Source organism: Rutidosis leptorrhynchoides, chromosome 6 (genome assembly GCF_046630445.1).
Source record: "Rutidosis leptorrhynchoides isolate AG116_Rl617_1_P2 chromosome 6, CSIRO_AGI_Rlap_v1, whole genome shotgun sequence".
NCBI classification, from domain to species: Eukaryota; Viridiplantae; Streptophyta; class Magnoliopsida; order Asterales; family Asteraceae; genus Rutidosis; species Rutidosis leptorrhynchoides.
Window position 1 is genome coordinate 80,476,966 of NC_092338.1, and position 25,772 is coordinate 80,502,737.

Genomic DNA, 25,772 nt, shown 5'->3' on the forward strand with positions numbered 1-25,772 from the left:
ATATATATATATATATATATATATATATATTTATAATATATCTGGATATTTATTGAATATAACTAGATATATTAATATTATTATAATATAATTTAATAATAATAATAATAATAATAATAATAATAATAATAATAATAATAATAATATCTATATAGTCTAATAAACCTCTAAAATGGTGATGTCATCATTTAGCTAATTACATTTTAATTTCATAAATGATGATGTCATTAATATTTTATATATTAATTCTATTAAATCCTACTTAATTAATTAAATATTAAAAGATACGATAATGCCATAAAAAATATACAAAATAAAAAAAAAATTTACGATTATTATGGAAAAAAAAATAAAACACTCCTATGACTGTATGTACAATATTTGAAACATTATGTACAATCTTATAGTAAAACATACCATGACCATATGTACAATATTTGAAATATTATGTACAACCTTATGATAAAACACTCACATTACCATATTTACAAACTTTAGAATAAATTGTACAATCTTCTACATAATACTCAATTAACACATTTACAAATTTTAAAGCATATTGTACAACTTTATATAATTATTGTATTTTAATTTTTTTTTTTAAATTCAAAAAATATATAATATTACTAATGATTATTATTAATAATATAAATGCTCAACTTTGAGCAAACTTTATTATTATTATTATTTATCTTTATTATAATAATTATAATTATAATTATCATATTATCAATATTCAAATATGAATTCTATTTACGAGATTAACAACGTTACATACGTATGCGGAAATACATGTCTCTATATATTTGTAAAAACAACGACAACTTTCTTAGTCGAATCCATGGTTTCTCGGGTCATTAAAATAAATGACTTTAGCATTTACATTCACTTAATACCTAAAACATGTCATTAAATTGTTTCGTTTAAACAAAACTGTGATTCCACGAGTCATTTCACTAGTTGTTATTATTATTATTATTATTATTATTATTATTATTATTTTTTTTTTTTTTTTTTTTTTTTTTTTTTTTTTTTTTTGAAAGGCAAGCCCAAGATTAAGATTAACATGAAATAAAATTGAGATAATATTTTGAACAACTTAAGATCTTTTATTTCTCTTAATAAATCAATAAATGCACTTAAATTTACGATCGAGGATTAATTTCGAATTCCATTTCCAACTACAACACTCTACTTTTTCGCCAATGAAAAAAATAAATAAATAATAACATTAATTAATATAGTACATCATAACCTTTTACCTTTATTAACAAACTATATGTATGCATTCCAATCACTATCTCTCTGTCTCTTTTATGTTCTACGTTCTCCGATCATCATCGCCGTCAGTCCGCTACCAAACGCTCTGTGATTTCACTAATTAATTAAGGTTAGTTTTATTCATCGATTTTTTAAATTAATTATAACTATTTTCGATTGCATTATAATTTTTTTTTTTCAGTCCTGTGAATTAATCGAATGCATCCGTACATTTCTTGTTACATTGCATGTGTGTCAGCCTGCATGTATGTGTTTATAATTTGATTGCTGTAAATTATTTACTTTTAATTTTTTATAGATTTTTAATCTTCTTAATAGTGTTACACGATGAATTTAAATAGATCTACATTCTAATATATGTCCACGAGAAAATATCGGCCGACAAAACGTCACGAACGTATTTTTGTTATTTGGTTTGGTCCTTTTTTACGACGATATATAGTTTCAACATGTAAGTTAAAGTTTGTAAGTGGCCAAACCGAGGTATAATTGAGGAACCAAATTAAGGAGTTTATTATATGGTTTGTGTTAACCAGTAGATGACCTAATAGGTGTGGTGGCCTACGTATAACTAAAAATATACACCCCTATTGGGTGGCATAAAAATAAAATTAAAAGAAAAAAACTTTTTCCGTTTATCAATTATTGTATTTTTTTTTTTTTTAAAGCAAGCAAACTTTTATTAATATAATAAGATATTACAATGATCCCTATACACGAAACTATACAACACACGAAGCCTATACACTAATATTACATAAAATTAAATGAAATTAAGGAGAAAATAGTTGCGATCCATATGCATTGGGAGCATGATCGGTTGAACTTGCAACGCAAGCAGGAAAGTAGAGTCCACCAGTACCGAACTAGCGATGACAAAGGAGGAAACTACTAAGCCTTTTAATCCTGAGAGCATACACCCCAATGGATGATGGAACGTGACCATTTAGCCGATGCCCGAACGTGTGTTGGAGGTGGCAATATAGAAAGACGGATTGATAAGCCATTGGTGCCATTCGAGACGTGATTGTTTTGCGCATTTGGAAATCCATGATAAGCTTTGGGTTTGGATTTCGGAGATTATGGTAGCGGGGATCCATTCCTTGTTGGAGAAGACTTTAAGGTTTCTATATTTCCAAATTAAGTAGCAACAAACCCATTTGATGGCTTACCAAATGAGTTGACCATGTGTAGAGTTGGCGAACGATTGATTATTGGTAAGAATATCATCAATGCAAGTAAGCGAGTTTAATGGGAAATTCCACCATCTTAAAACATGGTTCCAAATTTCTGTTGAAATGGGACAATGGAAAATAACGTGTTCTACGGTTTCAACAAAATTATTGCAAAGTGGTCAGAGGTGGAGTCGAGATTGACCCCACGTTTATTGAGTTCAGAACGAGTTGGGATTCTCCCAAGCATGGTACGCCAAATGAATATGTTGATTTTTTGTTGGATGAGCTTGTTGCGTGGTGTTTTGTCGGTAGACGAAGAACGAGCTAGTTTGAAGTTGTCGAGAGCATTAGCTAGCGTCTTGGTTTTGAATTCGCCCGATGGATCCATTGACCATTTTCATGGGTCAAACCTGTCGGACAATAGACAAGAGGAGATTAGATTATTAAGTTCGTTTAGTTCAGTTAAGGTGCGCCCGTTAGGTTCTCGTAGCCAATTCCATGTTCCGGTGGAGGTTGAATTGTGGGTAGAAATTATGTCGGCAATTAACGCATCTTTGTTGGATTCGAGCATAAAGATCCGAGGGAAGAGGGTGCTTAAACAATCTGTGCCGCACCACGAATCTGTCCAAATTTTGGTACAAGCTCCATTACCGACTGATTAGGTGATCGATGTCGTGAAATTAGTGCCAGTGTTATCCGCAATTCTGCCAGCTTTTATGATTTCGTTTCAAATCGTCCTGCCCTGTATGTTCCTGCAAAAAGAGTTAGTGTCCAACCCTCCCCCCGCCCCATAAATACTATAAATGATTTTAACCCATAGTGTATTTTTCTCATTTTTAAAGCGCCACCACCATTTACATAATAGTGATATGTTTTTGCAAAAAAACGCCATCAATTATTGTATTTTGTATCGTTTATGTTAACGTCTCGAGTTGATAACTTAACTTACGTCTGGTTAATTCAAACGTGTTCTCTTAAAGTTTGCCCAATTTGTATGTTAGCCAAGATGTCAACTTAGATATTTTCGTAGCATTCTTCTTTATATTTGTTTGTGTCCAAAACTAATGAACTAATTACAATAAGTTCTCTTAAAAACAGTTTATTTTAACTAACACTATATAGTGTACATTAAAAGAAAAAAAAACACTAATAATTAAATCAAAGTTATGTTTCTTTTCGTATCGAAATTAAAGTCCCTAACATAGTGTCTGCAAAAATTTAAAATCTTTGTATTAAGTTTTGAATATAGAGATATATAAAGTTTGTATGTACTTAAAAATATGGAGATCGGATCAGTAAATATGGAGATCGGATCAGTGTGTTAATTAAGATCAATTTCTTAATTCACCCACAAAAAATTCCTACTTTAGTTTGTAGTCTTTAAATATATATTTAAGTGTGTGGATTTATTAGCTAAAACCTTTGTATATTGTTCAAGAAAACGAAGATCCAATGGCATACGACGACATCTACACGGGTGATGGGACTGTTACCATAAAAAACGAACGTGCTGTTAAGAGCAAAACCGGAAACTGGAGAGCTTGCCCATTTATTCTTGGTACATACATATTAATTTATTGTATCTTTTGAAATAAGTTATTTATACTAATTATATTTTATATTAACTTATTAAGTATGTTGGATAATGTTATAGGTAATGAATGTTGTGAAAGGTTGGCATACTATGGAATGAGTACTAATTTGGTGAACTATCTCGAGGACCGTCTTAACCAAGGAAATGTGCGTGCTTCCACCAATGTTTCGAATTGGTCTGGAACGTGCTACGCTACACCGTTGCTTGGGGCTTTTTTAGCAGATGCATATTTCGGAAGATACTGGACGATTGCTGGTTTCTCTATCATCTATATTGCTGTAAGTATTTTTCCTGTTTATAAAGTATATATATCAATATTATGTTGTATCCACGGGCGGAACATAGTGTTACCGAAAGGGGGTATCCACCTCACCTGGATTTAACTGATAAAAAGATTTATACTAAAGTATATATATCAAAAATTAAGGGCTTTTTAGTGTTTACCCCTGCTGAATGAATTTTTTAAAAAAAAATTTTTTATCCCGCCACATTTGTATTCGGGTTCAAGTTCCGCCACTGGTTGTATCAAGTTTTGAATAAAATATGTGGTAAAGTTGAGTACTTTTGGAAGATCACATCACAAATGTAGGATGAAAAATGTTGTATAACTAAAAATTTACTGATATTAATAATGTCTTGACATAGGCCCTTCTTTTGTTTATGTTGAATCTTGATTAGTTAGGCAAACAAGTATGTTTGACTTTCTAAGATAAGACTTGCTTATCATATGGAATTTATTTGTTGTATTTCGTGTTGCAATTTAAATAGTTATATCACTGTGTTCTGTTATGAGTTAATTTGTACAAAAAGAATGATAAAATTTGTATGGTACTGAACTTTTTAAATTAGTTTTGTTGACCTCAAAAAGTCAAAGCTGATATGGTCAAACTAGAAATTGACAAGTACTTAACTTTCTGCAGGGAATGTCTCTTTTAACACTATCTGCCTCGGTGAACGGATTGAAGCCACATTGCGATGCAGACGGTTGCCACCCAACATCAACTCAAACCGCGGTCACATTTGTAGCCCTTTACTTAATTGCATTAGGAACCGGCGGCATCAAACCGTGCGTGTCATCATTCGGTGCTGACCAATTTGATGAGACTGATCTCAAAGAGAATAAAAGGAAGAGTTCATTCTTCAACTGGTTCTATCTTTCCATCAACTTTGGTGCACTTATCGCGTCGTCAGCGTTGGTTTATATACAAATGAATGTAGGCTGGGGATGGGGATTTGGTGTCCCCGCTGTTGCTATGGCGATTGCTGTTTGTTTTTTCTTCTCGGGGAGTCCCTTGTACCGGGTTCAAAAACCGTCTGGTAGTCCTTTGGTTCGCCTTTTTCAAGTAGTAATTGCGTCGTTTCGAAAGATTAATGTTAAAGTCCCGAGTGATAAATCGCTTCTTTATGAGACTACTGATGCTGAGTCCCAGATCGTTGGAAGCCGCAAACTTGAGCACACTGATAAATTTAGGTACCATCTATCACCAGTGGCGAAAACAGAAATTTTTTTCACCCGGGGCAAAAACAAATTTAAACGATAGCAACTTTTTTTGGTGAAATATGGAGGTTTTTGGGTAAAATATAAAGGTTTTTAGGCAAAATTTGAAAGTTTTTGGACAAAATTTGAAGGTTATGATGCAAAATATGGAGGCTTTGGGGATAAAAAAAATTTTCCACTGGGAGCAAAATCGAAAAACCTAAAATTTTTACACTGAAAATTGCAAATCCACTGAAGGCGGGTACCCCTACTCCCCACCTGTTTCCGCCACTAGAGATGGCAATGGGCGGGAAAAAATCTGTGACCCGCGGGTACCCGTGCCCGTGATGGGCGGGTATTTATGAAAAAATGTACGCGCGAGCGCGGGTCGGGTACCCGTTGGTGGGTCGCGGGCGGGTCGCGGGTATACCCGTCAATCCGTGATACCCGTTTGAGCTACCCGCGGGTATACCCGTTTACCCGTATACGTATACGTAATTATATATTATATAATTCAATTTTTTAATATATTTTCATAATTATTCGCGGGTTTACTCGCGGGTAATGTGTATCCGTTACTAAAAATTTGTTAGAAGTGCACATTTTCTAAACCCGCGGGTTTACCCACTGGTCGCGGCTACGGGCAGAAAACTATTGGCGGGCGGGTCGCGGTTATTAAAGATCTGTGCCCCTCGCCCGCGGGTGCCATCCCTATCCGCCACTGTGTATCACTGCAATAAATAAGGATTAATGTTACAATAATACTACATAATTTGATTTTCCGAAGAAAAAAACCAAAACTATTGCATAATTTGTTAGCTAACACATACTCCCTCCGTCCCAATTTTATACTCCACGAGTTAAAAAACGTACAATTAAGAAATGACGTTATCACATTTTGTACATTTTGTTTACTTTATAGTTTCACCCTTAACGTTTTACCTACATTTTTATTTTAAATGCATAAAGTAAGGGGTATAAAAGAAGTTTATCACATTATTCTAATCCGTATGAATTGGACAATTAATTTGGGACTATCCAAAAAGAAAAACTGAACTATTAAAATGGAACGAAAAGAGTAAAACAATATGTTGACCAATAACCATAATGCATCACTTGTTCTTAATCCTTTTAAGCTTTTGAATGTGACATCGATTTATTAATGTTTACGTGAATCGAATCAGGTTTTTGGACAAGGCTGCAGTGGAAACAGATACAGATCTAAACAAGAGCGAAATAAGTCCATGGAAACTTTGCACTGTAACACAAGTCGAAGAACTCAAATCAATAATCCGACTCTTTCCAGTTTGGGCAACTGGTATCGTATTTGCAGCCGTGTACAGTCAAATGAGCACAATGTTTGTCCTTCAAGGTAACACAATGGACCAACATATCGGTTCCACCTTCAAAATCCCATCAGCCTCACTTTCACTTTTCGACACTCTTAGTGTCATTTTTTGGACACCTGTCTACGAACGTATAATCATCCCAATTGCAAGAAGACGAACGCACCACGAACGAGGTTTCACTCAGCTTCAAAGAATGGGTATTGGTCTTGTAATCTCATTATTTGCAATGATGGCTGCAGCCACTTTAGAAGTGGTTCGACTAGACTATGTGAAAAAACACAACCTTTACGATGAAGAAACGATCCCGATAACTATTTTTTGGCAGGTCCCGCAATATTTCTTGATTGGTTGCGCTGAGGTGTTTACGTTTGTGGGGCAACTTGAGTTTTTTTATGATCAAGCGCCTGATGCGATGAGGAGTTTGTGTTCTGCGTTATGTTTAACAACAATTGCGTTAGGGAATTATTTGAGTACCGCTTTGGTGACTGTGGTGGCGAAAATGACAGCGAAAAATGGGAAACCGGGATGGATAGCGGATAATTTGAATGAAGGACATCTTGATTATTTCTACGCGTTGTTGGCGGTTTTGAGCTTGTTAAATTTGATTGTTTATGTGTTCATTGCAAAATGGTACACTTATAAGAAGGTTAGGAACTACCCAGCTGTCTAATAAGTTTATAGTTAAGTTGGAAGAACTATTTTGATTGTAAATGTAGGATGATGGTTATTTGTTTGTTTGTTGATTTGGTTTGTTTATGTCAAGAGATTATGATCTTTGTGTTGGTTTTTAGTATTGTTTTGACCTACGATGATGTTGGTACATGTAGTATAACTATTATATATTTGATATTTGTAGATGTAGATGTAGATGTAGATGTAAGGAAACCCTAATTTACCCTAACGGATCTAGTCTTGCAATGAGACTTGGGCCTAAACTAACCTAGTAATATGTCTAATACTGACGAGTAACTTACTTGATCTCATAGCTTCAATGTCCAAACTCTGTGTACACAACAACAAAATCAAATTGGTTAAGTCTTTTTGTTGTCTTTAATTTGTGTGTATTTTAAATGGATTATTATGGATTACAGCTACTCCAAAGTCAGTTGTAGCATTGAAGGTTTAATTTTGCACAAGTTGGCCGGATTTCAGCTGTTTTGAAACAGAGCTAGTACATGATACAACGTGTGTTAATATTGAGGTAGAACTCAGAAGCTAAGAAAAAATCGTGAAGTTGAAGTTAAGTTGATTGTTGAGTGTTTAATAATTTAGTGAGTTAAAGTGTAACTTAGGTGTCATTTGTATTTCGGTCTGCAGACCAAATTATGTCTTATGTCTGCGCGCTCAGGGGCGGAAATGACATGGAGCAAGTGGGGTCACCCGACCCCAATGAAATTTTTTTTTTAGTGCAAAAAATTTAGGTTTTTTCGTTTCGAACCCAGTAGAATTTTGTTTGGCTAAAAGTCTTCATATCCCCAAAGTCTCAAGATGTTGCCCCAAATCCTAAAATTTTTGCTCAAAAGCCATCAAATTTTGCCCAAAAAACTTCAAATTTTGCAAAAAAAACTTCAAAATTTGCCTAAAAACCTTCATATTTTGTCAAAAAAAAAATTGCTACGCTTTTAAAAAAAAATTCGCCCCCAGTGAAAAAAGTGTCTATTTTCGCCACTGTGCGCTTGCAGACGTTATTACTGTTGACTGTTTGTTTTTCTGAAGACATAAGATAAAATTATCTGTCTGCAATCTCGCAGACTTAGGAATGTGCTTCTAAGTACTGCAGACATGATTAAGTTATATTGCAGACATAAATACAAACAATCTTCAGTATTCAGCATACAGACCTTTAGACCACATCTTCTTCACAGACATAATCTGCAGATCTTCAGACAAAAACATCTTAAGAAATAAACATCACCTTAGTTATTACAAGGATTTAATTGTGTAAATAAAGTTAGATTATACATAAAATGTAACCAAAGATGGCCTAAGAAACCAATAATCACTTTTAGTTGATTGGATTATGGAGTAGGTTAGCATAGACTAGGTTGTTTACTTTTTTTTTTTTATTAAGTTTATTTTTATTTTTCTCTATTTTATAATGGGTGTATGATTCAATGTCTTTCAGAAATAAATTAATTTTTAATTTAAATTATAAAAAAAAACATCAAATTGACTTACTGAATTAATAGTTGTATAGAAATAGATCATTAAGTAAAAAAGTAAATATACATTATGTTTATGTTATTACTTTGTTATGTCATACTTTGAGTGTTTAACATAATTGACTTTCTCAATATGGTATCCTACACTTAGTTTTTGTCTGAAGATCTGCGGACCTCATCTGTAAAGAATATGTGGCCTGAAGGTCTGTAGCGTGAACATTGAAGACTGTTTGTTTTTTTATCTGCTGTATTATACATAAAATAAAAATCCTTTTTAATCAATTTTTTTCAATAGACTTTCGGATTGGAAGGCGAGATCATTGTCGTTTGGTGGGAGGTTAACACTCCTAAAATCGATTCTTAGTAGTCTTCCCCTCTATTTCTTCTCGTTGTTTCTCGCTCCTTCATCCGTCATCAACCTTCTTGAGAATTAACGCCGTAAGTTTTTTTGGGGCGGGTCGGGTAACGACACAAAACTTCCTTGGGTCAAATGGGATACAATTCTTTTATCATATCGGGCCGGGGGGGTTAAATATCGGGTCACTCAAATCCAAAAATTGGGCCCTCTTGGGAAAATGGTGGTGGCGTTTTTGAACCGAAAATGATTCACTTTGGGTTAGGATCATCAAGAGCTTATATGGGAGGGACGGGGAGTTGGGAGCTTTTAACTCTAACAAAGTTTCAAGACGCGTTTCAGTTTGGAGGAAAATAATTACAATAGGAGAGGACATGTCCAAGATCGGCTTCAACCTGGACGATTACTTCGACAGGAAACTTGGAGATGTCAGTGGAATCTTATTTTGGGACGACAAGTAGGTAGGCAACATCAGCTTAATGATTAGGTTTCCTAGACTTTACAGGCTTGAAACGGATCAGTCGGCTACCGTCAAAGATCGCATGCAACTCGTCAACAACTCGTGGATCTTTCAGTGGGCTTGGGCACGACATCTTAGTGGACGTTTGGTTGGGGAACTGGAGCAACTGATTTCTGTTGTTTCGACATCTTCGTGTTTCGACTCAGACAAGGATCGCTGGGTTTTTTCGTTGGATAAATCTGGTGTATATACGTGCAAATCAGTTGCGGCTAAACTAGACACTTGTCTTCTTTCGAGCAACAGTCCGGCGATAAAAACAATTCGCAACAACTTGGTACCACAAAAAGTCGGTATCTTCGTGTGGAGGGTGTTAAAGGGAAGAATAGCGACACTAGTTGAACTCGATAAGCGCGGTATTGATCTTGGTTCTATACTATGTGCGACGTGCGGTAACGAAATTGAATCAATTGATCACGCTCTATTCAAATGCAAATCGGCTGTGGATGTTTGGAAGAGTATTCATAAATGGTAGAACATGAATATACCCACGTCTCATGGTTCTAATTGGCTCAAAATGGGGGGCTACGGGAATATCACGAGGGAGAACAAGCGAATTTGGCAAGCAATCCTTTGGACAACATGTTACTTACTTTGGAAAAACAGAAATCTAAAAGTTTTCCGAAACGATTCATGGGCACCACCAAAGGTTGTAAGCGAAATACAAGTCAAGTCATTCGAATGGATTTCTAATAGATCGAGACTCATTGGCAAAGATTGGCATGGATGGCTACTTAACCCGTTCAACCTTGGGGATCCGAGAACGAATAATTTTGATCCAGGATAAAATTGGGAGCGTTTTCATGTACGGTGTAGCATCATTGTTAATGTAATCGGGTTAGCTATGTAATTACATGTGCTCTTGTATGTAGGCATTTCGCCTTCAACGTTTGTACATATCGTGTTTATTAATAATATTGGCCTTTCCAAAAAAAAAATTTTTTTTTCAATTTAATAAAAAAAACAACAACAAATTTTGTGAACTACTCCGTAGTACATAATATGAAGGGAATAAAGGGTTTAAATCTAGTCACTCACTTTAAATAAAGAAATTATAAAATATATTATCCTCACCTAATTTCACTCAACCTATTCATAAAATCTCAAACTGGAACATCGTTCGTCATTTACTCATTTAGATCGATTATTTAAAAAGTATCTCAAATCCAAATCACAAAATTCTTATTACTCAGATCTCAATCTCAATACAGATGGTTGAACATAGATTCTTACAATAACAATACTCAAATAGAGATGTTATCCCAAATGAGAAATCAAACCCAAAAACAAATTAAAAAAGCAAGAGAAATGATGTCGATGTAGTGTGTACAGCCAGAGGTGCTACCGTCGTAGAGGTGATGCAGTCGTAGTGGTGGTGTCGCCGACACAGAGGTGGTGCGTCCAGAAGGGTGTGAAGATAAAAGTTGTTGTACAAAATAAATATGAAAATGTCTTCTATGTTCGGAAGCTATATTCTAGAGTGGCAAAATTGAAGACAATTGCAGATATTATTTTGTCTTATGTCTTCGAAAAAACAAACCATCTAAAATGAAAACGTGTTACCGCCTGCAGATATAAGCAATAATAAGGCCTTCAATTAAAAAAACAAACACCACCTTAGTATTCATTATTCATGATATCTACATTTTTCTGGATAAATAATCCATGTTTTTTCCCCCTAGACTTAGAGGTTAGTGGTTACTGAAAAAATAACCGTACACTTACTTTTTGCACAATATTCTATGAATAAGTTTTGTGAAAAAGTAAAGTATGGGTAAATTAGTGAAGTTAAAAAAATCTCCCTTCTCTTCACCTTACTAAACCTATCATTACTTTAAATAAATATAAAAAAAATTATCAAAATTTCAATTATGTCACTTTTAGTATTGAAAAATTAACATTAAATATCGTAATCAATTTATTAGTTACTTTTTATAATAACATTAAAATGAAGACGAATCGGACAAATTATTAATATATCTTAAATCTAATAAAAAGTCAAATAAGACTGTTTATTTGGGACGGATAGAGTAATATTAGTAGTGGAAACACTTGCTCTCTAATTTGTTATTGTGGGGGTACGGTAAAAAAACTCATAGTAATGTGATATTTGATTGGTAAACAAATATAATTAAGTGAGAATTTCTAAAATTGTGTACATAATCAGGGTCAAAGTCGTGCAACGCAACAGATGAAAAATATAATATTTACGGAGTATTTAGCATAATGCTATTTCAATTTTCATAGAGCATTTTGGTTTTCGGACAGTTGGCTTCAAGTATAGGTTTCACATCTATTGTCATGGCTATTTTTGAGTATATGTGAACATATAAAAAGAAACAAAAAATAACGAGCAAGTAAGAAAAATACTAGTATAGTATACATTCTCTACTACATAAAGAGAGATAATAAATGTAATGTGTATATTATGTTTTCGTCATGGGTGAATATAACTAGAGACATCGAGACAAATGTTTGTTAGAAAATAGGATTGTAAACTGATAATCCTGGATTGATTCTTGAATCGTGAAACACTTTCATAATTAAGTATTTCGACCCTACTTGCCTCGGATTACACGAAATCTTAATTGAGATAAGACAAGAACGCAATTTGTCTCTAGGCAACAAGAGATCAAATTATAGTATTAGTGAAAATGTGAATGTTTCTGCATATATTCTTATGAAAGCAAAACTCATATCTCATATATATAAGAAATAAAAGGGTGCGATGAAAGGTAGCAACCTTTCAACAAAAAGAGGCAACCTTTCAACAAAAAGACGTAACTTTTCATTAACACCTAATGAAAAATGGTGGAATTTTGAACATTTTCAATACCACAATTTTCATGCCAGTATCAAGTTAACTCTGACGGGCGTGTACTCCACACACTCCAAACCCGTTACTAAGTATAACTTGATTACCCTTGCTTTCAAGTAAATCTCAATTAACTAAAATGTTTGTTGATAACACTAAAATCACCAACAATCCCCCCCCCCCCCCCCCCCCTCCATTTTAGTGTAATCCTTGATTTACTAAATGACATCAATAAACAGACAAACCAATGCATAAATGAAAATGTTTCAGAAATTAAATTTTCATCTTAGTATATTACATCATCCAGAATTCGAGAATCGGGGTGTTTCAGAAATTAAACCCGTCAACCCATATGAAAACGAGAGAGTAATACACACATCAGTTTCTTACATTCGTCTAATACTAACTTGACACTATTATAAGCCATGTGTCCCAATCCTTCAGTGAACATATCGGCAGCCTAAGTCCAAAGCTCCTTGAAGCGGCAAAACTTCATGCTCACATAGGTAGTTCTTTTACATCTTGCACCCGCATATGTAATTTTTCAAAAGAACTATTAAGAAGATAAACTTTAACCTACCTCAACTTGCAGTCTAAACACATACCTCGGGATCAGAGTAATTATGTGTTTCAATCTTCAGAAAGTAAGCTTTCCACATTGAAATTCAGCTTCTAGCGTTTTACTAGAAGGGAATTGGGTGTGTCACTTTGGAAGATTTTGGTTGGACTTCAATCCCATATCATTAGCCAAATTGTGCTCATTAACGGCTAATGCTTTTATCAAGTGATATAGTCAAGTTTTGTTGTGATCCAACAAAATCCACATATATCACTCCATTCGTGATCGACTCACGAAACATAGTATGTTTAAGGCATAAGTATCTAGATTTTCCCTTGTACATTTGATTATATGCCTTAGTCATATGATATCCCATAATTAAGGATCTAAATGAACTTTAATATCATTCACTTCGACTTCAATCAATTTCCCTTAGTAATCCTTTAATCCAAGGACTTACTAAATTCTTATTCTACCATAAGAAACGTGTACACTCGTTTATTCATTAATCCAAGGAATTACTAAATTCTTATTCTACAATAAGAAACGTGTACACCGGTTGCTGATCGCATCACGACCCAAAGCTCCACAACCATCGATTTATGGAATTGGTCTAGAAATTCATACGGGCGTACTCTCAACGAATTATTAGAACTCAACAATCTTATTTCCACCATTATGCTAACTAATAAACCCGACACTTGGAAGTGGTCTTTAGACAAGGATGGTATGTTCACAACAAAGAAGCTCACTTCCATCCTTGACAACACCAAACTCGACGCCCCTCAACACATTTTCAAAACCCCCAAAAGCAAACTTCTACCTCAAAAAATTAAAATATTCATTTGGAGATTAATTTATGGTAGAATTCCCACGCGCATAGAACTAGACAAACGAAATATCGATTTCAACTCACTACTTTGCCCACTATGCAACTCACACGTTGAAACCATTGAACACATCCTCTTTCTTTGCCCAAAAACGTCAAATGTATGGCTCGCTATCCAAAAGTGGTGGAACCTCCCTTTTAACACCCTCACCAACATTAACGACGTAATCACCTTGGAACAAACATTCCCCACATCGAAAACTGGTTCTCTCATATGGCAAGCCACTAAATGGGTTTCATCCTACATCCTTTGGAAATATAGAAATCTAAATGTTTTAAGCAAAAAAGAATGGTGTGCCGCTACAATAATCCGACTCCTTCCAGTTTGGGCAACTGGTATCGTATTTGCAGCCGTGTACAGTCAAATGAGCACAATGTTTGTCCTTCAAGGTAACACAATGGACCAACATATCGGTTCCACCTTCAAAATCCCATCAGCCTCACTTTCACTTTTCGACACTCTTAGTGTCATTTTTTGGACACCTGTCTACGAACGTATAATCATCCCAATTGCAAGAAGACGAACACACCACAAATGAGGTTTCACTCAGCTTCAAAGAATGGGTATTGGTCTTGTAATCTCATTATTTGCAATGATGGCTGCAGCCACTTTAGAAGTGGTTCGACTAGACTATGTGAAAAAACACAACCTTTACGATGAAGAAACGATCCCGATGACTATTTTTTGGCAAGTCCCGCAGTATTTCTTAATTGGTTGCGCTGAGGTGTTTACATTTGTTGGACAACTTGAGTTTTTTTATGATCAAGCGCCTGATGCGATGAGGAGTTTGTGTTCTGCGTTATGTTTGACAATGATTGCGTTAGGGAATTATTTGAGTACCGCTTTGGTGACTGTGGTGGCGAAAATGACAGCGAAGAATGGGAAACCAGGATGGATAGCGGATAATTTGAATGAAGGACATCTTGATTATTTCTACCCTTTTTTTTGCGGTTTTGAGCTTGTTAAATTTGATTGTTTATGTGTTCATTGCAAAATGGTACACTTATAAGAAGGTTAGGAACTACCCAGCTGTCTAATAAGTTTATAGTTAAGTTGGAAGAACTATTTTGATTGTAAATATAGCATGATGGTTATTTGTTTGTTGGTTGATTTGGTTTGTTTATGTCAAGAGATTATGATTTTTGTGTTGGTTTTTAGTATTGATTTTAATACATTTTTGTTTGTTTTTGTATATATTTTAATACAACTATTATTTATGTGATATTTGTAGATGTAAGGAAACCCTAATTAACCATAACGGATCTAGTCTCGCAATGAGACTTGGGCCTAAACTAACCTAGTAATATGTCTAATACTGACGAGTAACTTACTTGATCTCATCGCTTCAATGTTCAAACTCTGTGTACACAACAACAAAATCAAATTGGTTAAGTCTTTTTGTTGTCTTTAATTTGTGTGTATTTTAAATGGATTATGGATTACAGCTACTCTAAAGTCAGTTGTAGCATTGATGGTTTAATTTTGCGCAAGTTGGATTTCAACTGTTTTGAAACAGAGTTAGTACATGATACAACATGTGTTAATATTGAGGTAGAACTCAAAAGCTAAGAAAAAATCGTGAAGTTCAAGTTAAGTTGATTGTTGAGTGTTCAATAACTTAGTGAGTTAAAGTGTAACTTAGGTGTCGTTTGTTTTTCGGTCTGCAGACTTTATTATGTCTTATGTATGCGCTAAGGCCACCGCTCTGATACCAACTGAAATGACCCGTCCATAACAGCGGAAGACTTTCTTAAGGACCTGAGAATAAACATGCTTAAACAGTCAACACAAAGGTTGGTGAGATATATAGGTTTAGCATCGATATAAATATAGACCACAAGATTTTCATAGTTATAAATATATGTACACTCGCAAGTGAATAAAAGTATTCTATAAGTTGTAGAGCGCTTCGGTAACCATACTTAACCATTAATGTGGCATATTTCCTTTATTATGAAATCTCCCTACACTGTACCAAGTGTAGTAAAAACGAAGTACTATGCAACCGTTTACGATACTAGAGCGACTAGCCCGGTTGGGGTTGTCAAACCTGATAGATCTATCAATAGGATTCTCGTATACATGTTCTTACAACATGTAAATATTAGTTACCAAACTATTAGGGAAGATATGCAAAGTGGTACAACTTAACGTAGAATATATTTTAAGTACTTGTGTCTATGGCGTAAAACATAAAATGCATGTATTCTCATCCCAAAATATTTGTAGAGTTTAAAAATGGGACTATATACTCACGGTAGTAAAAGTATATTAATAATAAGTTTTTAACTTATTAAAAATATGGCCGTTGTCCTTGGATTCACGAACCTCAATTTTAGAATGTAAAGTTGCTGGAAAGAAGTAGTAGAACAAAACTTGAGAGAGTTCTTGCAAGTGTGTGTGAAAATTGGAAGTAAAATTTAGAAAATGAATGTATAAAAATGAGTTAGAAATGGTGCTTATTTATAGGCTTGAAAATTTGGCTTTTAGTGAAAATATCTAAGATAAGTTAAAATGTATTAAGTCATGGATGACATATTAAATTGATTAGGTCATGGATGACATATTACACAAATAATTGCAGATTTCTATTGGTATATACCAATAGTAAATACTTCTAGAAGCTGTGTATAATACGGGTAAAAATATCGTATGAATGCGAGTAGAATTCTTGAGAAAATTGAACAGAAATACGAGTATAGCTATCCTTTATATGTATTGGTATATTATAAAGTGTATTCAATATTTGTAAGGATGTATTTACACTCGTAATACATTATATGTAAACACATTTTAACATAAGTTAATTACGTCGTTTAAATAGTAACATATATATTGTTCAAAAAACTCATTAAATTAGTAGTATGAAAATATATATACAATACTTTGTTAATATACTTAATGAGATATTTAATTATCATATTTTCAAGTTAAATATATATAAATCCATATAAATACACAATAATTAAACAATTAAACAATTAAATCAAGTTATGACGTTCGTGAATCATCAGAATAAAAGAGTGAACAAAAGCTTGTGTAAAACACTTTCCGGAGGTTAAAGATTTATTAAAAATTCATTGCTTATCAAGTCGGAATTATATAAAGATTAAGTTTAAATTTGGTCGGAAATTTTCGGGTCGTCACAGTACCTACCCGTTAAAGAAATTTCGTCCCGAAATTTGATCGAGGTCGTCATGGCTAACAATAAGAATGTTATTATGACGAATATAAGTTGATTCATAGGGTTTTATCATGATTGAGAAATATGGATAAAATAATTTGATTACTCGAAACGTATGAGTAAAGCTATCGTAAAAGAGTGAAATGAGAAAATAGGGATTCGTCTTATCTTTTGACGTCATCACGGTTGATCTTCGGATTAAAGAAAATCTTTGTAATCTATATAGGATTTGATTCTTTGGTGATTAAGGAAATTATGATCCTCTTCGATTTAATGTGATGATTCATCTCGATTTTTCTGTCGGATATTTCACTATAAATCCACCTCCTTCGTTTCCTTTTAATTCATACCTTCTATTCTTTCTCCCTCAATTCTTACTTTAAAATTATTGGTCAATATGCTTCATCCAGTGCTGATTCTCGATATACTCCTCACTTTCATATCTGTCGTTCTTATTTTTCATCTACCTCCGGAAGAATCTATTTACTTCTACTATACTCTTGGTTTTATAGTGTTTTTAGTTCTCCCGTGTCTTTATATTGCTATATGCATCGATATATAAAGTTTATAGTTTCTGGGTTGTTGTTGGGTTTTATATCTTCCCTTATATTTCGATGTCCCTGCTTCTGTCTTCTATAATCATTGTCATCCCCAATTAATGCTCTCTTTTATTTGCTGCGATTTATACAGCAATTTCTATTTCGGAGTTTTGTCCTTTCGTTTCTTCTTCTTGCGATTAAGCACCGCTTGTAATGGTCCAGAATTCGCATATATGAATTTCGGAATGAACATTATTAATGTTCTAAGAAGGAAATTGTAATGACACGATCTTGACTTGTCAAATTACTAGAATACCTCGAAAAAGGCCGAATCATCAAGAAATATTTTCTTAATATTTTAGAGGTTAAAGAGAATACAAGAGTCGTGTAACATAGCACATGATGACGTTATGATATGTGAATCATCATGTTCCATTTAGAAACTCAGCATGACTTACTGTAATATAATCACGTTGATTAAGTGTCATTATATTATACTAGTTCATACTTCAGTTCCCAACACTACTTCAAAAATATTCCTATTTTAAATTCGAAAGTTTCAGAATTTAGAAACTAAAATAGTTTCTTTTATGATGTAATACAGACAGCGCGAAGAGGTAAATGATTTCAGATAAGAATAATTATGGAAATATCTTCAGAAATATGGAGGATATTTATAATGCAAGATACAATGATATCTTAGAATTTCTAATATCAGAGGATGATGAAGAATATTGTCCGTAAGGGTTTAGAGTCAGGAGCAAGGTATTCGATAATGACTTCAGCAGACACGGAATCATTTGGATTCTTTGAAGGTAGATTTCATCCTTGTGATTTATCCACAGCCTTCTTCATGGTTTGCTCAATCCCTATTTTTCAGTACCAAATCTTCTCTTTTTCTGAGCTTTGCCAACACACTACTCTTTATCATCAAACTTTTTACTGTTAAGGTCGTTTATAGTTTTTGCTGCTTCATCAGCATTTCGAGAACTAGTTCACAGTTTAGGGTATTTTTCAGAAACTTCACATTCAAAGTATATAAGTCCAGAAGATAGACACATATAATTGTTAGCGTAGACATGCTGCGAGATTTCAAAATACCGATTGCTAATTCCCGATGATTCGTATGGCAATTCTCATTACAAGATGCAGATGAGTAAATGATGGGGTTTTGATAAATATAAAGATTTTTCGGAAAGTCAAAGATCAATGAAGTTGTTAATAAGTTTACTGCTAATGTGACGAGATATGAAAGGTTCCCCGGTAATAATGATGAAGGGGTAATCATTATAATAAGGCTTATTCGAATGAACAATTGAAGTTAGTTTGCTGGAGCTGTGACAAAATCGTCTATTTTTAGAAGGGATTGAAAAGTTATTTTAGCTAGTAAATGCCAAAGATCTGACATGGATACGTGTTAAATTATGACTTTGGTTTCAAGAGTTATTCAGGAACATAAATGTGGATAACATGTGGTTGGATCATCATCTCGATTGTTCATTATTTGAAGTGTCTTCAGGTATTTCGAAGGGCTTGAACACAGATTATAATCGTTAATATACATACGATGTTCTAACACAGTTTTGAAGTCAAAGTATAGCTTTGAAAGATGTAAGAATCTAAAAGTGATGATACCGGTTATATCTTGAATTGATACCGGTTATATCTTGAATTGAATTCGGCGATTTAAAAATCAGAATATGTAATTAGATTTTTAAATGAGTATGGTTGTTTTGATTTCTATAAAAGAATGTATATTGTTGTGAAAGTAGGGAGTATAATGGATGATTTGCTGAATCAGATTCGAAGAATTTAACATATTAATTTTGAATTTATATATCTCTCGGATATTACCTACCCGTTAAAAAAAATGTCACAATTAATATTTTGTACAAAAGAATTTATTACAGTCTTTATGGAAATATATGTGTATATTTCTTCAGATATAATATAGATTTAATGAGTTAATATTAAATTAAACTCATTTGATTTATGGTTAAGGCTAGGATAGGTAATTTCTAAACTTTAGAAATTACATAATCGTCGTAGAATGTTTTTCTAATGAAGTTATGAATCAATACTTCATCGTTGTGGTATTCCTTAGTATCTACAGGGCGTATGACGTCGATGCTCATGGGATAGATTGTGAAGTTGAGGTTTGCGATGCGGTTGTTGTTGGTGGTGGTAATGGTACTGTTGATGTTGTTGATGGTGGTACTGGTTATGTTGCTGGTGCTGCTGCTGGTGTTTGTAACCTTTGCACCATATTCTCCAAAGCCACTACCCGAGCGCGAAACTCGTTGACTTCTTCTATTACACCGGGGTGATTGTCGGTTCGGACGAGTGGATAAATAAGATCTAGAATTTGGTGTAGTATATAATCGTGACGAGATACTCTGGAAATGCGAGAGAAAATGGTGTTTCAGACAAGTTCGCTGGTAAGTGCTTCAGGTTCTTCGCCAAAAGGGAAATGTGGTGGATGGAAAGAATCACCTTCTTCTTGTCTCCAATGATTAAGGAGGCTACGAACCCATCCCCAATTCATCCAGAATTGATGATGGCTGATTGGTTGATCCATTCCAGTCACATTGCTTTCGGAGCTTGAGTGAGATTCCATTTCGGAATCCGAGGAACTTGAACTGATGAAGATTTCCATTTCGTACGATTTGATAAAGGATTTTTCGATACGAAATGATTTTCCGGCTATCGGGTGGTATTATAACTACATAGAATATCTATATATATAGATCAAAAGATTTCATAGATTACGGAGGAATTTACGGAATATGTCAGGCAAAGTTTACGGTAATAGATACGATAAGATATGATTTAGCAGATACGCTAAGATATGAATTTTGTCTATACACTATTCATGCAATCAATGCAGCAAGACGTGTCTAGACTAAGAATGATAAGCATGTAATTTCCTAAGGATGATAAGTTGGTGATTTTCGACACAAATGATAAGCAAAACTTTTGACATGCAGACACGGTCGAAGTCCAGACTCACTAATGCATCCTAACGACTTATCAGTTAGACACACTAATGCAGACCTGGTTCGCTAAGACCACCGCTCTGATACCAACTGAAATGACCCGTCCATAACAGCGGAAGACTTTCTTAAGGACCTGAGAATAAACATGCTTAAACAGTCAACACAAAGGTTAGTGAGATATATAGGTTTAGCATCGATATAAATATAGACCACGAGATTTTCATAGTTATAAATATATGTACACTCGCAAGTGTATAAAAGTATTCTATAAGTTGTTGAGCGCTTCGGTAACCATACTTAACCATTAATGTGGCATATTTCATTTATTATGAAATCTCCCTACACTGTACCAAGTGTAGTAAAAACGAAGTACTATGCAACCGTTTACGATACTAGAGCGACTAGCCCGGTTGGGGTTGTCAAACCCGATAGATCTATCAATAGGATTCGCGTATACATGTTCTTACAACATGTAAATATTAGTTACCAAGCTATTAGGGAAGATATGCAAAGTGGTACAACTCAACGTAGAATATATTTTAAGTACTTGTGTCTATGGCGTAAAACATAAAATGTATGTATTCTCATCCCAAAATATTTGTAGAGTTTAAAAATGGGACTATATACTCACGGTAGTAAAAGTATATTAATAATAAGTTTTCAACTTATTAAAAATATGGCCGTCGTCCTTAGATTCACGAACCTCAATTTTAGAATGTAAAGTTGCTGGAAAGAAGTACTAGAACAAAACTTGAGAGAGTTCTTGCAAGTGTGTGTGAAAATTGGAAGTAAAATTTGGAAAATGAATGTGTAAAAATGAGTTAGAAATGGTGCTTATTTATAGGTTTAAAAAGTTGGCTTTTAGTGAAAATATATAAGATAAGTTAAAATGTATTAAGTCATGGATGACATATTAAATTTATTAGGTCATGGATGACATATTACACAAATAATTGCAGATTTCTATTGGTATATACCAATAGTAAATACTTCTAGAAGCGGTGTATAATACGGGAAAAAATATCGTATGAATGCGAGTAGAATTCTTGAGAAAATTGAACAGAAATACGAGTATAGCTATCCTTTATATGTATTGGTATATTATAAAGTGTATTCAATACTTGTAAGGATGTATTTACACTCGTAATACATTATATGTAAATACATTTTAACATAAGTTAATTACGTCGTTTAAATAGTAACATATATATTGTTCAAAAACTCTTTAAATTAGTAGTATGAAAATATATATACAATACTTTGTTAATATACTTAATGAGATATTTAATTATCATATTTTCAAGTTAAATATATATAAAAAAACATATATATATATATATATATATATATACACAATAATTAAACAATTAAACAATTAAATCAAGTTATGACGTTCGTGAATCATCGGAATAAAAGGGTGAACAAAAGCTTGTGTAAAACTCTTTCCGGAGGTTCAAGATTTATTAAAAATTCATTGCTTATCAAGTCGAAATTATATAAAGATTAAGTTTAAATTTGGTCGGAAATTTCCGGGTCGTCACAACATAAGATAAAATAATGTCTTATTCTGTATGTAATCTCGCAGATTTAGAAATGTGCTTCTAAGTGCTGCAGACATGATTAAGTTATATTGAAGACATAAATACAAACACTGTCCAGTATCCAACATACAGACCTTTAGATCACATCTTCTTCACAGACATAGTCTGCAGATCTTCAGACAAAAAAATCTTAAAAAATAACATCATCTTAGTTACTACACGGATTTAATTGTGTAAATAAAGTTAGATTATCCATAAAATGTAACCAAAGATGGCCTAAGAAAGCAATAATCACTTTTAGTTGATTGGATTATGGAGTAGGCTAGCATAGACTAGGTTGTTTACTTTTTTTCTTTATTAAGTTTATTTTTATTTTTCTTTATTTTAGAAGGGGTGTCTGATTCAATGTCTTTCAGAAACAAATTAATTTTCAATTTAAGTTATAAAGAAATATCAATTTTATTTACTGAATTAATAGTTGTATAGAAACAGATTATTAATTGAAAAGTAAATATACATTATGTTTATGTTATTACTTTGTTATGTCATACTTTGAGTGTTTAACATAATTGACTTTCTCAGCATGGTATCCTACACTTGGTACTCATGAATCATGATATCTACATTTTTCTGGATAAATAATCCATGTTTTTTCTCCCTAGACTTGGAGGTTAGTGGTTATTGAAAAAAAATAACGATACACTTACTTTTTGAACAATATTCTATGAATAAGTTTTGTGAAAAAGTAAAGTTTGTGTAAATTAGTGAAGTTAGAAAAATCTCCCTCCTCTTCACCTTACTAAACCTATAACTAGTTAAAAGGCCAGGCCCGCTTCGCTGGACCTAGATTTCGGGCTGAGCCAGGTACCAAAAAATGGAGGATCTGTGAGTCATCGACAGTTTGCGTTTAAATTCACGTTGTGTTGATGTTTTAATTATTGGGTCTGGTAATGGCATACACATCAATATTTTAAACGTTTATATTTACTTACATAAATCGCTAACTAATATTAATGTGCGACTCTTTATTTAAGTAATTATAATAACTCGCGGTTTTGTGAAAAATTAGTTTGTTTCATGCATTTATAATAACAATTTGCTTATATATGATTGCAACCAAAAAGCGAGACTTTACTAAACATATCTTTTATGTTAGTGATAATAATAATAATAATAATAATAATAATAATAATAATAATAATAATAATAATAATAATAATAATAATAATAATAATAATATCTTTTACATTTACAAAATTAATTGCCATAAGTAAATTAAAATTAACTGACAAATATAATAATATAATAATAAACTATAAGATAGTAAAAGATGATGGTTAAAAAAATATTTTGTAAATCAAATGGTGAGAAATAGATGTTTGATCTTTTGTTAAGGAATAAATTCTTTTAACAGAAAATAAATGTTAAATGATCAACAAAAATGTAAAAATAAAATGTAAATTGAGAATCTAAAAAGAAAAAGAAATTTCAAACACGCGTTAACCCACAAAATTATAATCACTTATAGTCTTAGGCAAGCCTAATATGCTTAATTACGAACAACATTAAATTTCAAAGTGTTATAAAAATAACTAGAGGGATGATACTCACACACTCAATATTGATCCATACACACATAATTGACTATTATGTCCTTACTTACAATAATAGAGGTTCAAGTCCCAAGATAAATTTAAGGTTATAATTGTAAGTTTTATGGTAAAAAGTGTGTATGAATCAAAAACTGGTGTGTGAGTATTACCTCCCAAATAACAATGTTATTAATTTAACTATCTTTAATCTTCTTAATAATTTATATATATAGAAAGACATGTGAACTCCATGAGAGTTTACAGTAGTGGGGCACAAAAGGGTTTTTGGGCCAGCCCATTTTTTTAAAAAAAGAAAAAATCCTATCCTTACACCCGTTTCTTTTATCAGCCACTCCTAGTATTTCTACCTTCATTTATTTATCATGGATAGAAATAATAAAAATTAAAGCGGTTTACTAATTATTATCGTCATCTTGCGTTCATCCTTTGTAATCATCATCATCGTCCATGGTCATCATCATTTTCATCATCATCCATCATCATCTTCATCATCCATCAGTGGTGATTTAATTACTAAATATTGTTTTCTTTTTCAACCGCTTAACGGTTAGATCTGAAACTTTTTTTATAATAATTTTCCGGTGGTGCTGGTGGTGGCCGACCGATTTTGGCCGTAGGTGGTGGTGGCTGTATTTGGTAATGGTTACATGTGTTGGTATTTAGTTGCTGTAATTTGTGTAAAGTGAAATTTAATGTTTATTAGTTATCAATTTTAGTGTATTAATTTTGTTTGAAGATCTTTTGAAGATGTTGTTTTTGTTATAATATATAAATATATATATATAAATGGATAGTCAATTATTGATACACAAAAGTAATATTATTGTATTACCTAAACTTGTGATATTTTTGCTATAAATAGCCATGAATGCAAGCATTAAACTTGCACCATTTTCTCACACTTACAAAGTGTTTCTTTCTTTCTCTCAATTATCATCTTTATTCTTACACTTCATTATTAGTATTCTTAATCAAGAATCAAATCACTGAAGGTAGTTATAAGCCTACTGAATTATAACATCAAGAATCAAACCACTAAAGGTAGTTATAAGCCTACTGAATTATAACACGTTATCAGCACGATAATCTTAATACTAATTATGGTTGGCTCTGCCACCTAAATGATATATGGTCGGTTATACCACCTGAATAATATATGATCGACACTGTCGTCTAATTATCATTTATGTTACTAACATTTATATTTCAATTATCTAACATTTATATGGCCGACACTGTCGCCTAATTATCATTTATGTTACTAACATTTATATTTCTATTATCTAACATTTATATGGCCGACACTGTCGCCTAATTATCATTTATGTTTACTAATATTTATATTTATGTTATATAACATTTATTAATGATTACTTACATATGGTCGACACTGTCACCTACTTATCATTTATGTTATATTAAATGTATGTTTAATGTTTATATACTTATGAATATAAAGTGACTATAATTTATCATGTTGTTTTGTTTTAATAGAAAATGTCGAATCTGGAAAAGCTTAAATTTACTCCTTTAGAATCAACTGGAAACAACTACATGCCATGGGTTATAAAAGTAAAAATGCATCTTAAATCAATGGGCATTCTTGAAGCCATAAATGAAAACAACAATTGTTCTGAAAAAGAACAAGCAACGGCATGTTGCTTTATTCATCAACATATTGATGAATGCTTACAAAATAATTATGTGACTGTAGAAGATCCCCAT

General features: G+C 32.9%; 3 protein-coding genes across 3 annotated transcripts; all 3 read left to right on the plus strand.

Annotated features, from left to right (window-relative positions):
• The first annotated feature begins 2,467 nt into the window (after nt 1-2,467).
• Nucleotides 2,468-7,546, plus strand: LOC139853808 (protein NRT1/ PTR FAMILY 8.1-like). The gene is made up of 5 exons (XM_071843159.1): nt 2,468-2,498; nt 3,895-4,014; nt 4,111-4,328; nt 4,971-5,521; nt 6,712-7,546. The coding sequence occupies exons 1-5, from the start codon at nt 2,468-2,470 to the stop codon at nt 7,544-7,546; spliced, it is 1,755 nt and encodes a 584-aa protein (XP_071699260.1).
• A 2,326-nt stretch (nt 7,547-9,872) lies between these two features.
• Nucleotides 9,873-10,385, plus strand: LOC139853809 (uncharacterized). The gene has a single exon (XM_071843161.1). It carries the CDS (start codon nt 9,873-9,875, stop codon nt 10,383-10,385), a length of 513 nt encoding a protein of 170 aa, XP_071699262.1.
• Nucleotides 10,386-14,769: 4,384 nt separating this feature from the next.
• On the plus strand, nt 14,770-15,411 carry LOC139853810 (protein NRT1/ PTR FAMILY 8.2-like). The gene is made up of 2 exons (XM_071843162.1): nt 14,770-15,171; nt 15,406-15,411. Exons 1-2 carry the CDS (start codon nt 14,770-14,772, stop codon nt 15,409-15,411), a joined length of 408 nt encoding a protein of 135 aa, XP_071699263.1.
• Nucleotides 15,412-25,772: the final 10,361 nt, after the last annotated feature.